This window comes from Babylonia areolata, chromosome 10, assembly GCF_041734735.1.
Source record: "Babylonia areolata isolate BAREFJ2019XMU chromosome 10, ASM4173473v1, whole genome shotgun sequence".
NCBI lineage: Eukaryota > Metazoa > Mollusca > Gastropoda > Neogastropoda > Buccinidae > Babylonia > Babylonia areolata.
The window spans coordinates 41,584,527-41,599,526 of record NC_134885.1 but is presented as its reverse complement, the minus strand read 5'-3'; the positions used below and the strand labels follow the sequence as shown (position 1 = coordinate 41,599,526).

The 15,000-nt window shown below is 46.1% G+C and overlaps 1 protein-coding gene across 2 annotated transcripts in view; it reads right to left on the bottom strand.

Moving 5' to 3' along the window:
- LOC143287011 (metalloprotease mig-17-like) overlaps positions 1 to 15,000 on the bottom strand; it is a 45,602-nt gene that overhangs the window by 3,488 nt on the left and 27,114 nt on the right. Inside the window, exon 14 of one of the 2 annotated variants that reach the window (XM_076595017.1) lies at positions 2,003 to 2,800. The exons of the other annotated variant lie outside the window; for it this stretch is intronic. Coding sequence (XP_076451132.1) covers positions 2,003 to 2,800 — 798 coding nt within the window. The remainder of the gene's footprint in view (positions 1 to 2,002; positions 2,801 to 15,000) is intronic. 2 annotated transcript variants of the gene reach the window in all.

Genomic DNA, 15,000 nt, shown 5'->3' with positions numbered 1-15,000 from the left:
GATGGGAGGAGGGTATTCAGGATGGGAGGAGGATATTCAGGATGGGAGGAGGGTGTTCCGGATGGGAGGAGGGAATTCAGGATGGGAGGAGGGTGTTACGGATGGGAGGATACTGAAAGGAAAGAATGCGCTGGCCAGGGGATACTGGACTGTTTCCAATCCCTGCAGGAGAAAATCCACAATGTCTGACAACGAAAATCCACAATGTCTGACAACGAAAATCCACAATGTCTGACAACGAAAATCCACAATGTCTGACAACGAAAATCCACAATGTCTGATAACGAAAATCCACAATGTCTGACAACGAAAATCCACAATGTCTGATAACGAAAATCCACAATGTCTGCACAATCTCAAATGAATCCCACCTCCAGTACCCCCACCCCCACCCCCCACAATCTCTGAAAGGAAAAACAACAACAAACATGTCTGCACAATCTCTAACAACAACAAACATGTCTGCACAATCTCTGAAAGGGAAAAAAACAAACAAAAAAAAAAAAACAATATCTGCACAATCTCTGATGAAGAAAAAAACCCAAAGTATTTCCACAATCTCTATACCACAATCTCTTTGGGAGAAACCACAATCTTTGAGGGAGAAACAACCAGACAGTATCTGAGAGAGAAACCGCAATAACTCCGCAACCTCTGAAGGAAGAAAAACACGACAATCTCTCATGGCCACAATCTGTCAGGCAGAATAACCTCAGTCTCCCAGGAAAAAAAAAAAAAAAAAACATCGATGAAAAACTACACTCTCTGAAGGAAAGACACCACAACCCTACAGCTTCCCTGAGCGGCCAGTGGAGGGAGGTTCTGTGGATGAACATGAAAAAAAAAAAAAAAAACCCGAAGAAGTGCTGTGAGAAATACAGAATAACAGTTTCAGTTTCAGTAGCTCAAGGAGGCGTCACTGCGTTCGGACAAATCCATATACGCTACACCACATCTGCCAAGCAGATGCCTGACCAGCAGCGTAACCCAACGCGCTTAGTCAGGCCTTGAAAAAAAATGTGAATAAATGATAGATAAGCGTACATAAATAAGTAAATAAATAAATAAATAATAATTATAATATATAAAAAGGGGTAGTAGTAATAATAATAATAATAATAATAATAATAAATAAATCAATAAATCAATAAATGAGACTAACAGAAGAGAAGAGGTAAATGACTGGTCTTTGCACCTTATGCCTGGGTATCCAGGATGATAGAACAGGGGTTAGTTTCTTTTTTCACAGCTGAAGTGGTCATCTCGTCATCTGCCTACCTACCTGCCTACTTATCCACCTACCTATCTACACACAAAACACACACACACACACACACACACACACACACACACACACACACACACACACACACACACACACTGTAATGTATGTGTGCTTTGTCATTGATTTAGCGCCCCGGGGTGTTAGTTCTTTTTGTAACCCCCCCCACCCCCACCCCCCGCCCTATAGATGTTAACTGTTGGCGCTTTGGACCTCTCCTCTGTGCTATGGAGGAAGAGCTCGTTATGAATTTGTAGTAATTATAACCACGGGTATCTATGCCCATTCTTCTTTTTCTTCTTCTTCTTCTTCATTTATGATTATGATCATCATTATTAATATTACTATCATCATCAACATCATTATCTGTAGTAGTAGTAGTAGGAGGAGGATGTAGTAGGATTATTATTGATGATGATGATGATGATGGTGGTGGTGGTAAAACTATTAGCTTTTACACTTGATACTTTCATAGAGAGTATGTAATTGTCGACAATTTTGCAAATCACCAGACAAAAAAAAAAAAAGAAAAAAAATCTAAATTGTATAAAAAGAAATAATTATTATTAAAAATAAATGTAATCATCCTCAAATTTCACCATAACCGTCAAGCAGACAGTACACATAACCGTAGCGAAAAGAAAACAAAAACAAACAAAAAAACCAACAACAACTAACAACCAAAAAAAAACAAAAAACCCCAACATTTCTCCAAAATACCTGGGCTGCCAGCGTCTTCCTGCTCCAAGCACGAGAAACAGCAGCCCGAGGAGAAGGCTGTCTCGTAGCACTGGAAAGGGAAAGTCGCTACGCTGTCACACGTTGCATTGGACAGCGTGTTCACGCAGCTGGGCCCGGTGGGAGACGATGCCTCACTGACCCCAGTGGAGGTGGTGGTGCTGGAGTTCGAGTCTTCACCTTCACTGGTGCGTGTGGTGGTGGTGGTGGTTGTAGCTGCTCCCGTGGGTCTTGAAGAGGCTTGCGTTGTTGTTGTTCTTTGTGGAGTACTTGGGGCTGTTGTGGTTGTGGTTGTTGGGGTTGTTGTTGTTGTTGTAGTTGGGGTTGTGGTGGTTGTTGAAGTTGTGGTTGTAGTTGTGGTTGTGGTTGTTGGGGTTGTTGTTGTTGTTGTTGGGGTTGTGGTTGTGGTTGTAGGTGTTGTTGTTGTGGTCGTTGGGGTTGTGGTGGTGGTGGTAGGTGTTGTGGTTGTAGGTGCTGTGGTTGTGGTAGTTGGGGTTGTGGTGGTTGTTGAAGTTGTGGTTGTAGTTGGGGTTGTGGTTGTAGGTGTCGTGGTTGTGGTTGTAGGTGTTGTTGTTGTGGTAGTTGGGGTTGTGGTGGTGGTTGTAGGTGTTGTTGTTGTCGTTGACGGGGTTGTAGTGCTAGTTGTTGAAGAAGGCGTCGTGGTAGTCGTGGTGGTGGATGTACAGGTGCTGCAGCAATACTGGCTGTAGAATATGGAGAGACACTGCGATACTCCGTAGGTGTTGCAGAAGGTGGGATCCTTGTCCCCATACTCACAGCCTGGCATTGGAGGGAGCGAAAGGCTGATTTTAGTTCATGCATTAGGTGGCGGGAAGATCCCTGTGTTATCATGATGCTAAACTGCGTAGTGGGTGACACGGAGTGGGGGGTGAGGGGTAGGAAGGGTGCGGGGGTGGGGGGTGGGGGTGGGGGTATTCGTCCGTTCATGTTGCGAAGCCCGGGTGTTGCGTGATGTGGAATTTCCAACATCAGTTGTCTGGGGGTCAGTTACATGTACTGATAATAGAATGTCGTTTTTCCTTCATCATTATCATTTCTTTCAGGATATCACATTACTTGTATGATTTTTTTTTTCTACGATGCATGGAATCTAATACATGAATGAGAAGAAATTGAAACAAACATGTGGCGAATTGAACTCGACTTACTATGGAGCTCCTGCTCTTCAGACTACAAATATCGATAATCTGTGTCCATACCTTTCCAATAACTTGCGTAATATTCTACTTCTCCAGTCCTTAAGTGTTGCCCAAGACAAACTACCGAAGCTGAGAGGTTATAGTTATCCTCCGGTTTGTCGTATTAGCCAGGAGTCTGACAAAATCAGATCAGCTCTTTTTTTTTTTTTTTTTTGGTTGTTGTCGTTGTTGTTTTGTTTTGTTTTTGTTTACAAAGTCCATTAAATAATGCTCTTTTATTGTATTTAAATATTATATAAAATATTCGACTGATTCCGTCCTCTTTCTACCACTCCACCCCCCGCCCCCCTCCCCCACATCACCATTCCCTTTCCCCCATACTACAGTAAAACGTTAACATTCAAATGTGAAAACCGACGCCTTCACAAAATGTCTGCAATCACCAATATGTGTGACCTAAATTCCTCTCCAAATGATGTACTATAAGCGGGATGGACGGAACGCGCGTTTGGATTCCGTCTTCCATCCATGTTGCGTTGTGCAAAGTGTCGCGTTAGTTATCAGTTAAGGGGGTGGTCAGCTTCTTCTTCTTCGTCTTTGGGGTCCAACTCCCACGTTCACTCGTATTTACACGAGTGGGCTTTTACGTGTATGACCATTTTTACCCCGCCCTAAAGGCAGCCATACTCCGCTTTCGTGGGTGTGCATGCTGGGTATATTCTTGTTTCCATAACTCACAGAATGCTGACATGGATTACGGCATCTTTAACGTGAGTATTTGATCTTCTGCTTGCGTATACACACGTAGAGGGTTCAGGCACAAGCAGGTCTGCACATTATGTTGACCTGGGAGACCGGAAAATCTCCACCCTTTACCCACCAGGTGCCGTTACCAAGATTCGAACCCAGGACCCTCAGATTGAAAGTCTCACGCTTTAACCACTCGGCTATTGTGCCCGTCGGGCGGTCAGCTATCCGGCATTGTTCGGACAACAGTCACACCGACTTGGCGATCTCTGAACATGGAGCGCCAAACCTTCATCAGACACGTCTGGTTGCTATCAAGCACTTGTGGCAGCTTTGCCTGTAGGCATGTGTGGAACATATATTATAAAGCGTTGAGAACTGGAGCAGAGTCTATTGTACTTGGGCAGTAACCGTCCTTAAGGGGCCGTATTCAAGAGACCATCGTGTGTGCGGGTAAATGTGTATCTGCTGGTAATCTGCCTGAGGAAAGGCAAACTGTCAGAGGGTAAGCAATATCCGGTATTCAGGAACAGAAAAGCCTATCCGTGGGTCTACAAACCCGAAGGCAATTTAACCTTACTCCATGCCAAGGGTGACTGCCGACGAAGCAGAGGTAAATATAGCGGATCCTTTTGTTGCGGGGTTTCTCTCTCTGTGTGTCTCTCTCTCTCTTTAAAGGGAAAACAGGCGTGCTTTGCGGATAGCACGTGTTATACGAACTCTCTCGACTATGCTTGAACTGTGGTGCGGTGAGAAGTAAAACTGAGAGCATGCCATGAATGAAATCACCAGGAATTCTAATTATAGACGATGGGGTTAGCTGCCTGAACGTGTTTTGAATACGAAGATAAATTAACCTTCACGTTAAACTACCCGCGGGTCCCTACCATGTCAACGGTAAACTTACCTGAAGGCAAACTGAATTTTGTCTTGAATACAGCCCCAGGCTGTGTTGTTCCAGACTGTGTAGTCAGTTCTTGTGGAGAATTATAAAATTACCCAAGTGGACTCACGAGACTGAAGCCGAAATGTATGTCCTGGAATTAGTTCAGAGAGCCGATGAAGCCGCGGTGAATGTAACGATTGGCCAATGATATTGTCTGACAGAGCTCGACCTTGACTTTAAGAGTATTGTGTATCGAAATTTGGCGTAAAACGCGAGATTCATTGCGTTGATCCACGGTGGCTTAGTGTGACAGAGTGATTTACGAATGCCTGTGGCCAGAGGAAGAACGGGGAATATTATTTGTACATTTCGAATACCTGTATGAATGTGAAAATGTTTTGCACGTGGTAAGTGTGGGTGAATCGTGAGCTGTGCATGTTCATGTGTGTGTGTGTGTGTGTATATATGTATGTGCTGTAACGTCAGTCTGAATGCATCAGAGCTCGGATGATGTGGTCTGTGTGCCTTGACTGTTCCGAATATCAGGGCTCCATGTTGACTGGCCATGGAGTGGAGGGACCTTGTGGAACTGGGATGTTCACTGAGGAGGTGCCCGAGTTTCCCACGAGTGAGTGGGGTGGACATTGACTTGACACTACTGTGAGTAGACTAACTGGCCGGCCTAGGACTGAGGCGATCCTGGGATTGGATCATCAGGTTGTGCAAAGAGAATTGACTTGTGATAGCCAAGACATTTGTTCCTGGTTGTCTTAATTTTTTTTTCAGGATGAAGAGAGAGTGAATGAAAGACTTTTTTTTTTTCTTGGTCTTAATAATTATATTTGGCTCAGGGAAAATTCCTTGTGTCTGTTTTTTGTTTGTTTACTGAGAGAGTGAGAGACTGAAGACTGAAAACTGAACTCGTTAAAATATTTCTTCCATTATCTTGTCTGTCTCCTCACCCACTTAGTAACACTTAGTGAGTCACTGACTGATGAATTAACGAAAAACACTCTTATTAAGATAGTCTTCTTGTCTCAAAGCTTCGACTAAAACCTAGCCAGCATGCAGAGGAGCATGTGATCTTAACGGGGGGCTGTCACGTGCAGCACTTTTGACAGCAGTGTGAGCAGACACCTTCTTCCTCCCTGTGTGGGTATGACTTAGAATCCAGATAGCTGACCGCCCATATGGGTACACTTCCTCCCTGTGTGGGTATGACTTAGAATCCAGATAGCTGACCGCCCATATGGGTACACTTCCTCCCTGTGTGGGTATGACTTAGAATCCAGATAGCTGACCGCCCATATGGGTACACTTCCTCCCTGTGTGGGTATGACTTAGAATCCAGATAGCCGACCGCCCATATGGGTACACTTCCTCCCTGTGTGGGTATGACTTAGAATCCAGATAGCTGACCGCCCATATAGGTACACTTCCTCCCTGTGTGGGTATGACTTAGAATCCAGATAGCTGACCGCCCATATGGGTACACTTCCTCCCTGTGTGGGTATGACTTAGAATCCAGATAGCTGACCGCCCATATGGGTACACTTCCTCCCTGTGTGGGTATGACTTAGAATCCAGATAGCTGACCGCCCATATAGGTACACTTCCTCCCTGTGTGGGTATGACTTAGAATCCAGATAGCTGACCGCCCATATGGGTACAGTTCCTCCCTGTGTGGGTATGACTTAGAATCCAGATAGCTGGCCGCCCATATGGGTACACTTCCTCCCTGTGTGGGTATGACTTAGAATCCAGATAGCTGACCGCCCATATGGGTACACTTCCTCCCTGTGTGGGTATGACTTAGAATCCAGATAGCTGGCCGCCCATATGGGTACACTTCCTCCCTGTGTGGGTATGACTTAGAATCCAGATAGCTGACCGCCCATATAGGTACACTTCCTCTCTGTGTGGGTATGACTTAGAATCCAGATAGCTGACCGCCCATATGGGTACACTTCCTCCCTGTGTGGGTATGACTTAGAATCCAGATAGCTGACCGCCCATATGGGTACACTTCCTCCCTGTGTGGGTATGACTTAGAATCCAGATAACTGACCGCCCATATAGGTACACTTCCTCCCTGTGTGGGTATGACTTAGAATCCAGATAGCTGACCGCCCATATAGGTACACTTCCTCCCTTTTTGGGTATGACTTAGAATCCAGATAGCTGACCGCCCATATGGGTACACTTCCTCCCTGTGTGGGTATGACTTAGAATCCAGATAGCTGACCGCCCATATAGGTACACTTCCTCCCTGTGTGGGTATGACTTAGAATCCAGATAGCTGACCGCCCATATGGGTACACTTCCTCCCTGTGTCGGTATGACTTAGAATCCAGATAGCTGACCGCCCATATGGGTACACTTCCTCCCTGTGTGGGTATGACTTAGAATCCAGATAGCCGACCGCCCATATGGGTACACTTCCTCCCTGTGTGGGTATGACTTAGAATCCAGATAGCTGACCGCCCATATGGGTACACTTCCTCTCTGTGTGGGTATGACTTAGAATCCAGATAGCTGATCGCCCATATGGGTACACTTTCTCCCTGTGTGGGTATGACTTAGAATCCAGATAGCTGACCGCCCATATAGGTACACTTCCTCCCTGTGTGGGTATGACTTAGAATCCAGATAGCTGACCGCCCATATGGGTACACTTCCTCCCTGTGTGGGTATGACTTAGAATCCAGATAGCTGACCGCCCATATGGGTACACTTCCTCCCTGTGTGGGTATGACTTAGAATCCAGATAGCTGACCGCCCATATGGGTACACTTCCTCCCTGTGTGGGTATGACTTAGAATCCAGATAGCTGACCGCCCATATGGGTACACTTCCTCCCTGTGTGGGTATGACTTAGAATCCAGATAGCTGACCGCCCATATGGGTACACTTCCTCCCTGTGTGGGTATGACTTAGAATCCAGATAGCTGACCGCCCATATGGGTACACTTCCTCCCTGTGTGGGTATGACTTAGAATCCAGATAGCTGACCGCCCATATGGGTACACTTCCTCCCTGTGTGGGTATGACTTAGAATCCAGATAGCTGACCGCCCATATGGGTACACTTCCTCCCTGTGTGGGTATGACTTAGAATCCAGATAGCTGACCGCCCATATGGGTACACTTCCTCCCTGTGTGGGTATGACTTAGAATCCAGATAGCTGACCGCCCATATGGGTACACTTCCTCCCTGTGTGGGTATGACTTAGAATCCAGATAGCTGACCGCCCATATGGGTACACTTCCTCCCTGTGTGGGTATGACTTAGAATCCAGATAGCTGACCGCCCATATGGGTACACTTCCTCCCTGTGTGGGTATGACTTAGAATCCAGACTAGCTGACCGCCCATATGGGTACACTTCCTCCCTGTGTGGGTATGACTTAGAATCCAGATAGCTGACCGCCCATATGGGTACACTTCCTCCCTGTGTGGGTATGACTTAGAATCCAGATAGCTGACCGCCCATATGGGTACACTTCCTCCCTGTGTGGGTATGACTTAGAATCCAGATAGCTGACCGCCCATATAGGTACACTTCCTCCCTGTGTGGGTATGACTTAGAATCCAGATAGCTGACCGCCCATATGGGTACACTTCCTCCCTGTGTGGGTATGACTTAGAATCCAGATAGCTGGCCGCCCATATGGGTACACTTCCTCCCTGTGTGGGTATGACTTAGAATCCAGATAGCTGACCGCCCATATGGGTACACTTCCTCCCTGTGTGGGTATGACTTAGAATCCAGATAGCTGGCCGCCCATATGGGTACACTTCCTCCCTGTGTGGGTATGACTTAGAATCCAGATAGCTGACCGCCCATATAGGTACACTTCCTCTCTGTGTGGGTATGACTTAGAATCCAGATAGCTGACCGCCCATATGGGTACACTTCCTCCCTGTGTGGGTATGACTTAGAATCCAGATAGCTGACCGCCCATATGGGTACACTTCCTCCCTGTGTGGGTATGACTTAGAATCCAGATAACTGACCGCCCATATAGGTACACTTCCTCCCTGTGTGGGTATGACTTAGAATCCAGATAGCTGACCGCCCATATAGGTACACTTCCTCCCTTTTTGGGTATGACTTAGAATCCAGATAGCTGACCGCCCATATGGGTACACTTCCTCCCTGTGTGGGTATGACTTAGAATCCAGATAGCTGACCGCCCATATAGGTACACTTCCTCCCTGTGTGGGTATGACTTAGAATCCAGATAGCTGACCGCCCATATGGGTACACTTCCTCCCTGTGTCGGTATGACTTAGAATCCAGATAGCTGACCGCCCATATGGGTACACTTCCTCCCTGTGTGGGTATGACTTAGAATCCAGATAGCCGACCGCCCATATGGGTACACTTCCTCCCTGTGTGGGTATGACTTAGAATCCAGATAGCTGACCGCCCATATGGGTACACTTCCTCTCTGTGTGGGTATGACTTAGAATCCAGATAGCTGATCGCCCATATGGGTACACTTTTCCCTGTGTGGGTATGACTTAGAATCCAGATAGCTGACCGCCCATATAGGTACACTTCCTCCCTGTGTGGGTATGACTTAGAATCCAGATAGCTGACCGCCCATATGGGTACACTTCCTCCCTGTGTGGGTATGACTTAGAATCCAGATAGCTGACCGCCCATATGGGTACACTTCCTCCCTGTGTGGGTATGACTTAGAATCCAGATAGCTGACCGCCCATATGGGTACACTTCCTCCCTGTGTGGGTATGACTTAGAATCCAGATAGCTGACCGCCCATATGGGTACACTTCCTCCCTGTGTGGGTATGACTTAGAATCCAGATAGCTGACCGCCCATATGGGTACACTTCCTCCCTGTGTGGGTATGACTTAGAATCCAGATAGCTGACCGCCCATATGGGTACACTTCCTCCCTGTGTGGGTATGACTTAGAATCCAGATAGCTGACCGCCCATATGGGTACACTTCCTCCCTGTGTGGGTATGACTTAGAATCCAGATAGCTGACCGCCCATATGGGTACACTTCCTCCCTGTGTGGGTATGACTTAGAATCCAGATAGCTGACCGCCCATATGGGTACACTTCCTCCCTGTGTGGGTATGACTTAGAATCCAGATAGCTGACCGCCCATATGGGTACACTTCCTCCCTGTGTGGGTATGACTTAGAATCCAGATAGCTGACCGCCCATATGGGTACACTTCCTCCTGTGTGGGTATGACTTAGAATCCAGATAGCTGACCGCCCATATGGGTACACTTCCTCCCTGTGTGGGTATGACTTAGAATCCAGACAGCTGACCGCCCATATGGGTACACTTCCTCCCTGTGTGGGTATGACTTAGAATCCAGACAGCTGACCGCCCATATGGGTACACTTCCTCCCTGTGTGGGTATGACTTAGAATCCAGATAGCTGACCGCCCATATGGGTACACTTCCTCCCTGTGTGGGTATGACTTAGAATCCAGACAGCTGACCGCCCATATGGGTACACTTCCTCCCTGTGTGGGTATGACTTAGAATCCAGACAGCTGACCGCCCATATGGGTACACTTCCTCCCTGTGTGGGTATGACTTAGAATCCAGATAGCTGACCGCCCATATGGGTACACTTCCTCCCTGTGTGGGTATGACTTAGAATCCAGACAGCTGACCGCCCATATGGGTACACTTCCTCCCTGTGTGGGTATGACTTAGAATCCAGATAGCCGACCGCCCATATGGGTACACTTCCTCCCTGTGTGGGTATGACTTAGAATCCAGATAGCTGACCGCCCATATGGGTACACTTCCTCTCTGTGTGGGTATGACTTAGAATCCAGATAGCTGATCGCCCATATGGGTACACTTTTTCCCTGTGTGGGTATGACTTAGAATCCAGATAGCTGACCGCCCATATAGGTACACTTCCTCCCTGTGTGGGTATGACTTAGAATCCAGATAGCTGACCGCCCATATGGGTACACTTCCTCCCTGTGTGGGTATGACTTAGAATCCAGATAGCTGACCGCCCATATGGGTACACTTCCTCCCTGTGTGGGTATGACTTAGAATCCAGATAGCTGACCGCCCATATGGGTACACTTCCTCCCTGTGTGGGTATGACTTAGAATCCAGATAGCTGACCGCCCATATGGGTACACTTCCTCCCTGTGTGGGTATGACTTAGAATCCAGATAGCTGACCGCCCATATGGGTACACTTCCTCCCTGTGTGGGTATGACTTAGAATCCAGATAGCTGACCGCCCATATGGGTACACTTCCTCCCTGTGTGGGTATGACTTAGAATCCAGATAGCTGACCGCCCATATGGGTACACTTCCTCCCTGTGTGGGTATGACTTAGAATCCAGATAGCTGACCGCCCATATGGGTACACTTCCTCCCTGTGTGGGTATGACTTAGAATCCAGATAGCTGACCGCCCATATGGGTACACTTCCTCCCTGTGTGGGTATGACTTAGAATCCAGATAGCTGACCGCCCATATGGGTACACTTCCTCCCTGTGTGGGTATGACTTAGAATCCAGATAGCTGACCGCCCATATGGGTACACTTCCTCCCTGTGTGGGTATGACTTAGAATCCAGATAGCTGACCGCCCATATGGGTACACTTCCTCCCTGTGTGGGTATGACTTAGAATCCAGACAGCTGACCGCCCATATGGGTACACTTCCTCCCTGTGTGGGTATGACTTAGAATCCAGACAGCTGACCGCCCATATGGGTACACTTCCTCCCTGTGTGGGTATGACTTAGAATCCAGATAGCTGACCGCCCATATGGGTACACTTCCTCCCTGTGTGGGTATGACTTAGAATCCAGACAGCTGACCGCCCATATGGGTACACTTCCTCCCTGTGTGGGTATGACTTAGAATCCAGATAGCTGACCGCCCATATGGGTACACTTCCTCCCTGTGTGGGTATGACTTAGAATCCAGATAGCTGACCGCCCATACAGGTACATTTGCTCACTGCGGATGGTCTCAAAAAAATGGGGGAAGGGAGGGGGGTAGAGGAGGGGGGGGGGGGCAGCAAAATAGTAGCTTCAAAATAAGAATCAACTGCTACAAGTGTGAGCTGCTTAGGACTCGACACGTGATGCTATTATGAGCAGCTCCAGACCTGAAAGATGAGCAGCTACAGGTACATGCTATGATTTCAGACATGAAAGTTGGGATGCTACGATGATGAGCAGCTAACATGAAAGTTAGACGCTAACATGAAAGTTAGAAGCTACAATTATGAGCAGCTAGGAACTTAAAAATTAGATTCATGAATATCAGCAGCTACAGATTCAAAAATTAAGTGACACCATTATAAGCAGCGACATGCATGAATGTACCTGTTACGATTATGAACAACCTCAGACTTGGATTATTTGATGTTATGATTATGAGCAGGTACAGGCTTGAAGGTTAGGTGTTACTATTATGAACAGATCGAGACATCAATGTTACCAGTTATGGACTGCAGGATAACTGACACAAACATGTTATGGATAGGGGCAGCAGTTATCCATACGTGAGTTTCCTCAATTCTGTGTGTGTGTGTGTGTGTGTGTGTGTGTGTGTGTGTGTGTGTGTGTGTGTGTGTGTGTGTGATCAAAACCAACAATACAACAGTCTGGTGCGATGTTCCGATAATATGTTATGTCTAATGAGTTCAAGACCTGTTTCTGTATTAGTTACCCACATGTACCCAAATCCAATTGTTCGCAATTAGACTTGCCCGTTCGCATTTACCCTCAGGTAACACTGCTGTTTCAACCGTTGAAACCCCGTTGAAAAGAAGGAGTTGGCGAACTTTCTTTGGTGCAACTAATCGGAGAAATCCTTCAAAAACAGAAGAGCTATATTTGACGATCGTACGACCTGTTATCTGTACAATACACACGTTGAGCTGGTTGCTTCGACTGTACCGTTCGCAGCTGGGCCTCATTTACCTACAGCAAGCAGTCTCAAAAGTCAGTCCAAACTGGAAACATGTCATGACATTCAGCGCAAGCTTCTCTCAGTTTCCACTGTAGTGAATTCAAATCCCTCTCGTCCAGTTTTTTTTTTTGTTTGTTTTTTTTCCAAAAAGGTTCGGTATTTGTGTTTTCTTGTTTCTCTTCATCCGCCATCGTGGATTTACCTCAACATCTGTCTTTGGCCAGTCATTTTCGAAACGATATAATAGTGCTTCCCTTCACTTTTTTTCCCCTTTTCTTTTTTTTCTCCCCCCCCCCCCCCCCCCCCCCCCTTCGTTTAATGCTTTGTTGGCAAAAAAAAAACCAAACAAACAAACAAACAAAAATGATGCGGTTAAAATGAGCATCAATGAGAGATTTATCATTATTATTAAACTCACACCTTGAATCACAATTCAACAACTCCCACACCAAGCGCAGATTACTTTTTTTTTAAAAGTAAAACCAGGAATGTGTTCTGACGCTTCTTTGCCTTCTCTGTGAACAACGATGACAGCTGGGCTTGTGGAGTGGAAAAAGGTTTTAGTTTGTTTGTTTGTGTGGGTCTCTTTTTATCCTGTGGGTTGTAAAATAAGATCCACTTTTGGTGGAAGGCGTCAAATGATTCTGACCATAGCTCAGTCTTCGGGGACTTTGTTAGGTGGAAAAACAATGTGAGCATGGCAGGTTTATTGTATCTCTCTATCTCTCTCTCTCTCCCTACACACACACACACACACACACACACATACACACACAGATATATATATTTATATGTATATATATATATATATATATATTTATATAATGTATTTATACACAACATAGAATATATATATATATATATATATATATATATATATATATATATATATATATGGAAACCATTTACAGCTTAGTCTTTTTGTGAAGGACTATGACTCTCAAACTAGGAGGCAAAATTGCACTGGCTCTTAGAGCTGCAGCCTTGAGGGCTAGTTGGCCTTTGGGGACCATCCCAACGCCGACTGTCCTAAAACCCTCTTGGCCGAGAGAGTGGGGATGTACTTGGGCAAGACACTCTCCACTATAATCAAATTCTAGCTCAAATACTCGGAACAGCAGTTGCCTCCTCTGCTGTTCTGATGGTCATAGTCGGACACGACTGACTATCATATATATATATATATATATAACACAGCTAAGACGATATGATCTGACCACTCGTGTTCAACACACATTAATTTTCTGACCTCTGGCGCGACTTATTAGGTTGGGATCCCCAAGCAGACGGTGCAAAAGATGATTCACTCACGAGACATTTCATCACTTTGTCATTTCTTCGTTCACAGAAATTATCATTACACATTTCCTTGTTTTGTTTTCTTCCTAATTCTTTGCTCATCCTTCCTGGACGAAATTTGGGAGTCATTGAATTTTTATTTTTTTTTTGTATTTGTATTTCTTTCTATCACAACAGATTTCTCTGTGTGAAATACGGGCTGCTCTCCCCAGGGAGAGCGCGTCGCTACACTACAGCGCCACCCATTTTTTTTTTTATTTTTTCCTGCGTGCAGTTTTATTTGTTTTTACTATCGCAGTGGATTTTTCTACAGAATTTTGCCAGGAACAACCCTTTTGTTGCCGTGGGTTCTTTTACGTGCGCTAAGTGCATGCTGCACACGGGACCTCGGTTTATCGTCTCATCCGAATGACCAAGCGTCCAGACTACCACTCAAGGTCTAGTGGAGGGGGAGAAAATATGGGCGGCTGAGCCGTGATTCGAACCAGCGCGCTCAGATTCTCTCGCTTCCTAGGCGGACGCGTTACCTCTAGGCCATCACTCCACGTTATGACTCCGGCCCGGCCCCGCCCCGCCTAGCTATGATTGAAAATAAAACACAACTATGACGGGTGTCTCTCTACATCGAGTTCACTGTCGCTACTGAGACAGACATCTTAGGATTCACCAGGGGGAGGAACCCGCAGTCATATCAGGCATACAAATTGACCTTTCAGAATAAAGACAATATAATTAGGCTTGAAGCCTTCATCTAGAGGTTTGATTTACAAAAACGATAAAGCCCACGTGTGTGTGTGTGTGTGTGTGTGTGTGTGTGTGTGTGTGTGTGTGTGTGTGAGTGTGAGAGAGAGAGACAGACAGAGAGAGAGAGTGTGTGTGTGTGTTGTGTGTAAGTAGCAGGGGTTAGGGGTAGGGGTGTTACAGAAGTGGAAAGACAAGC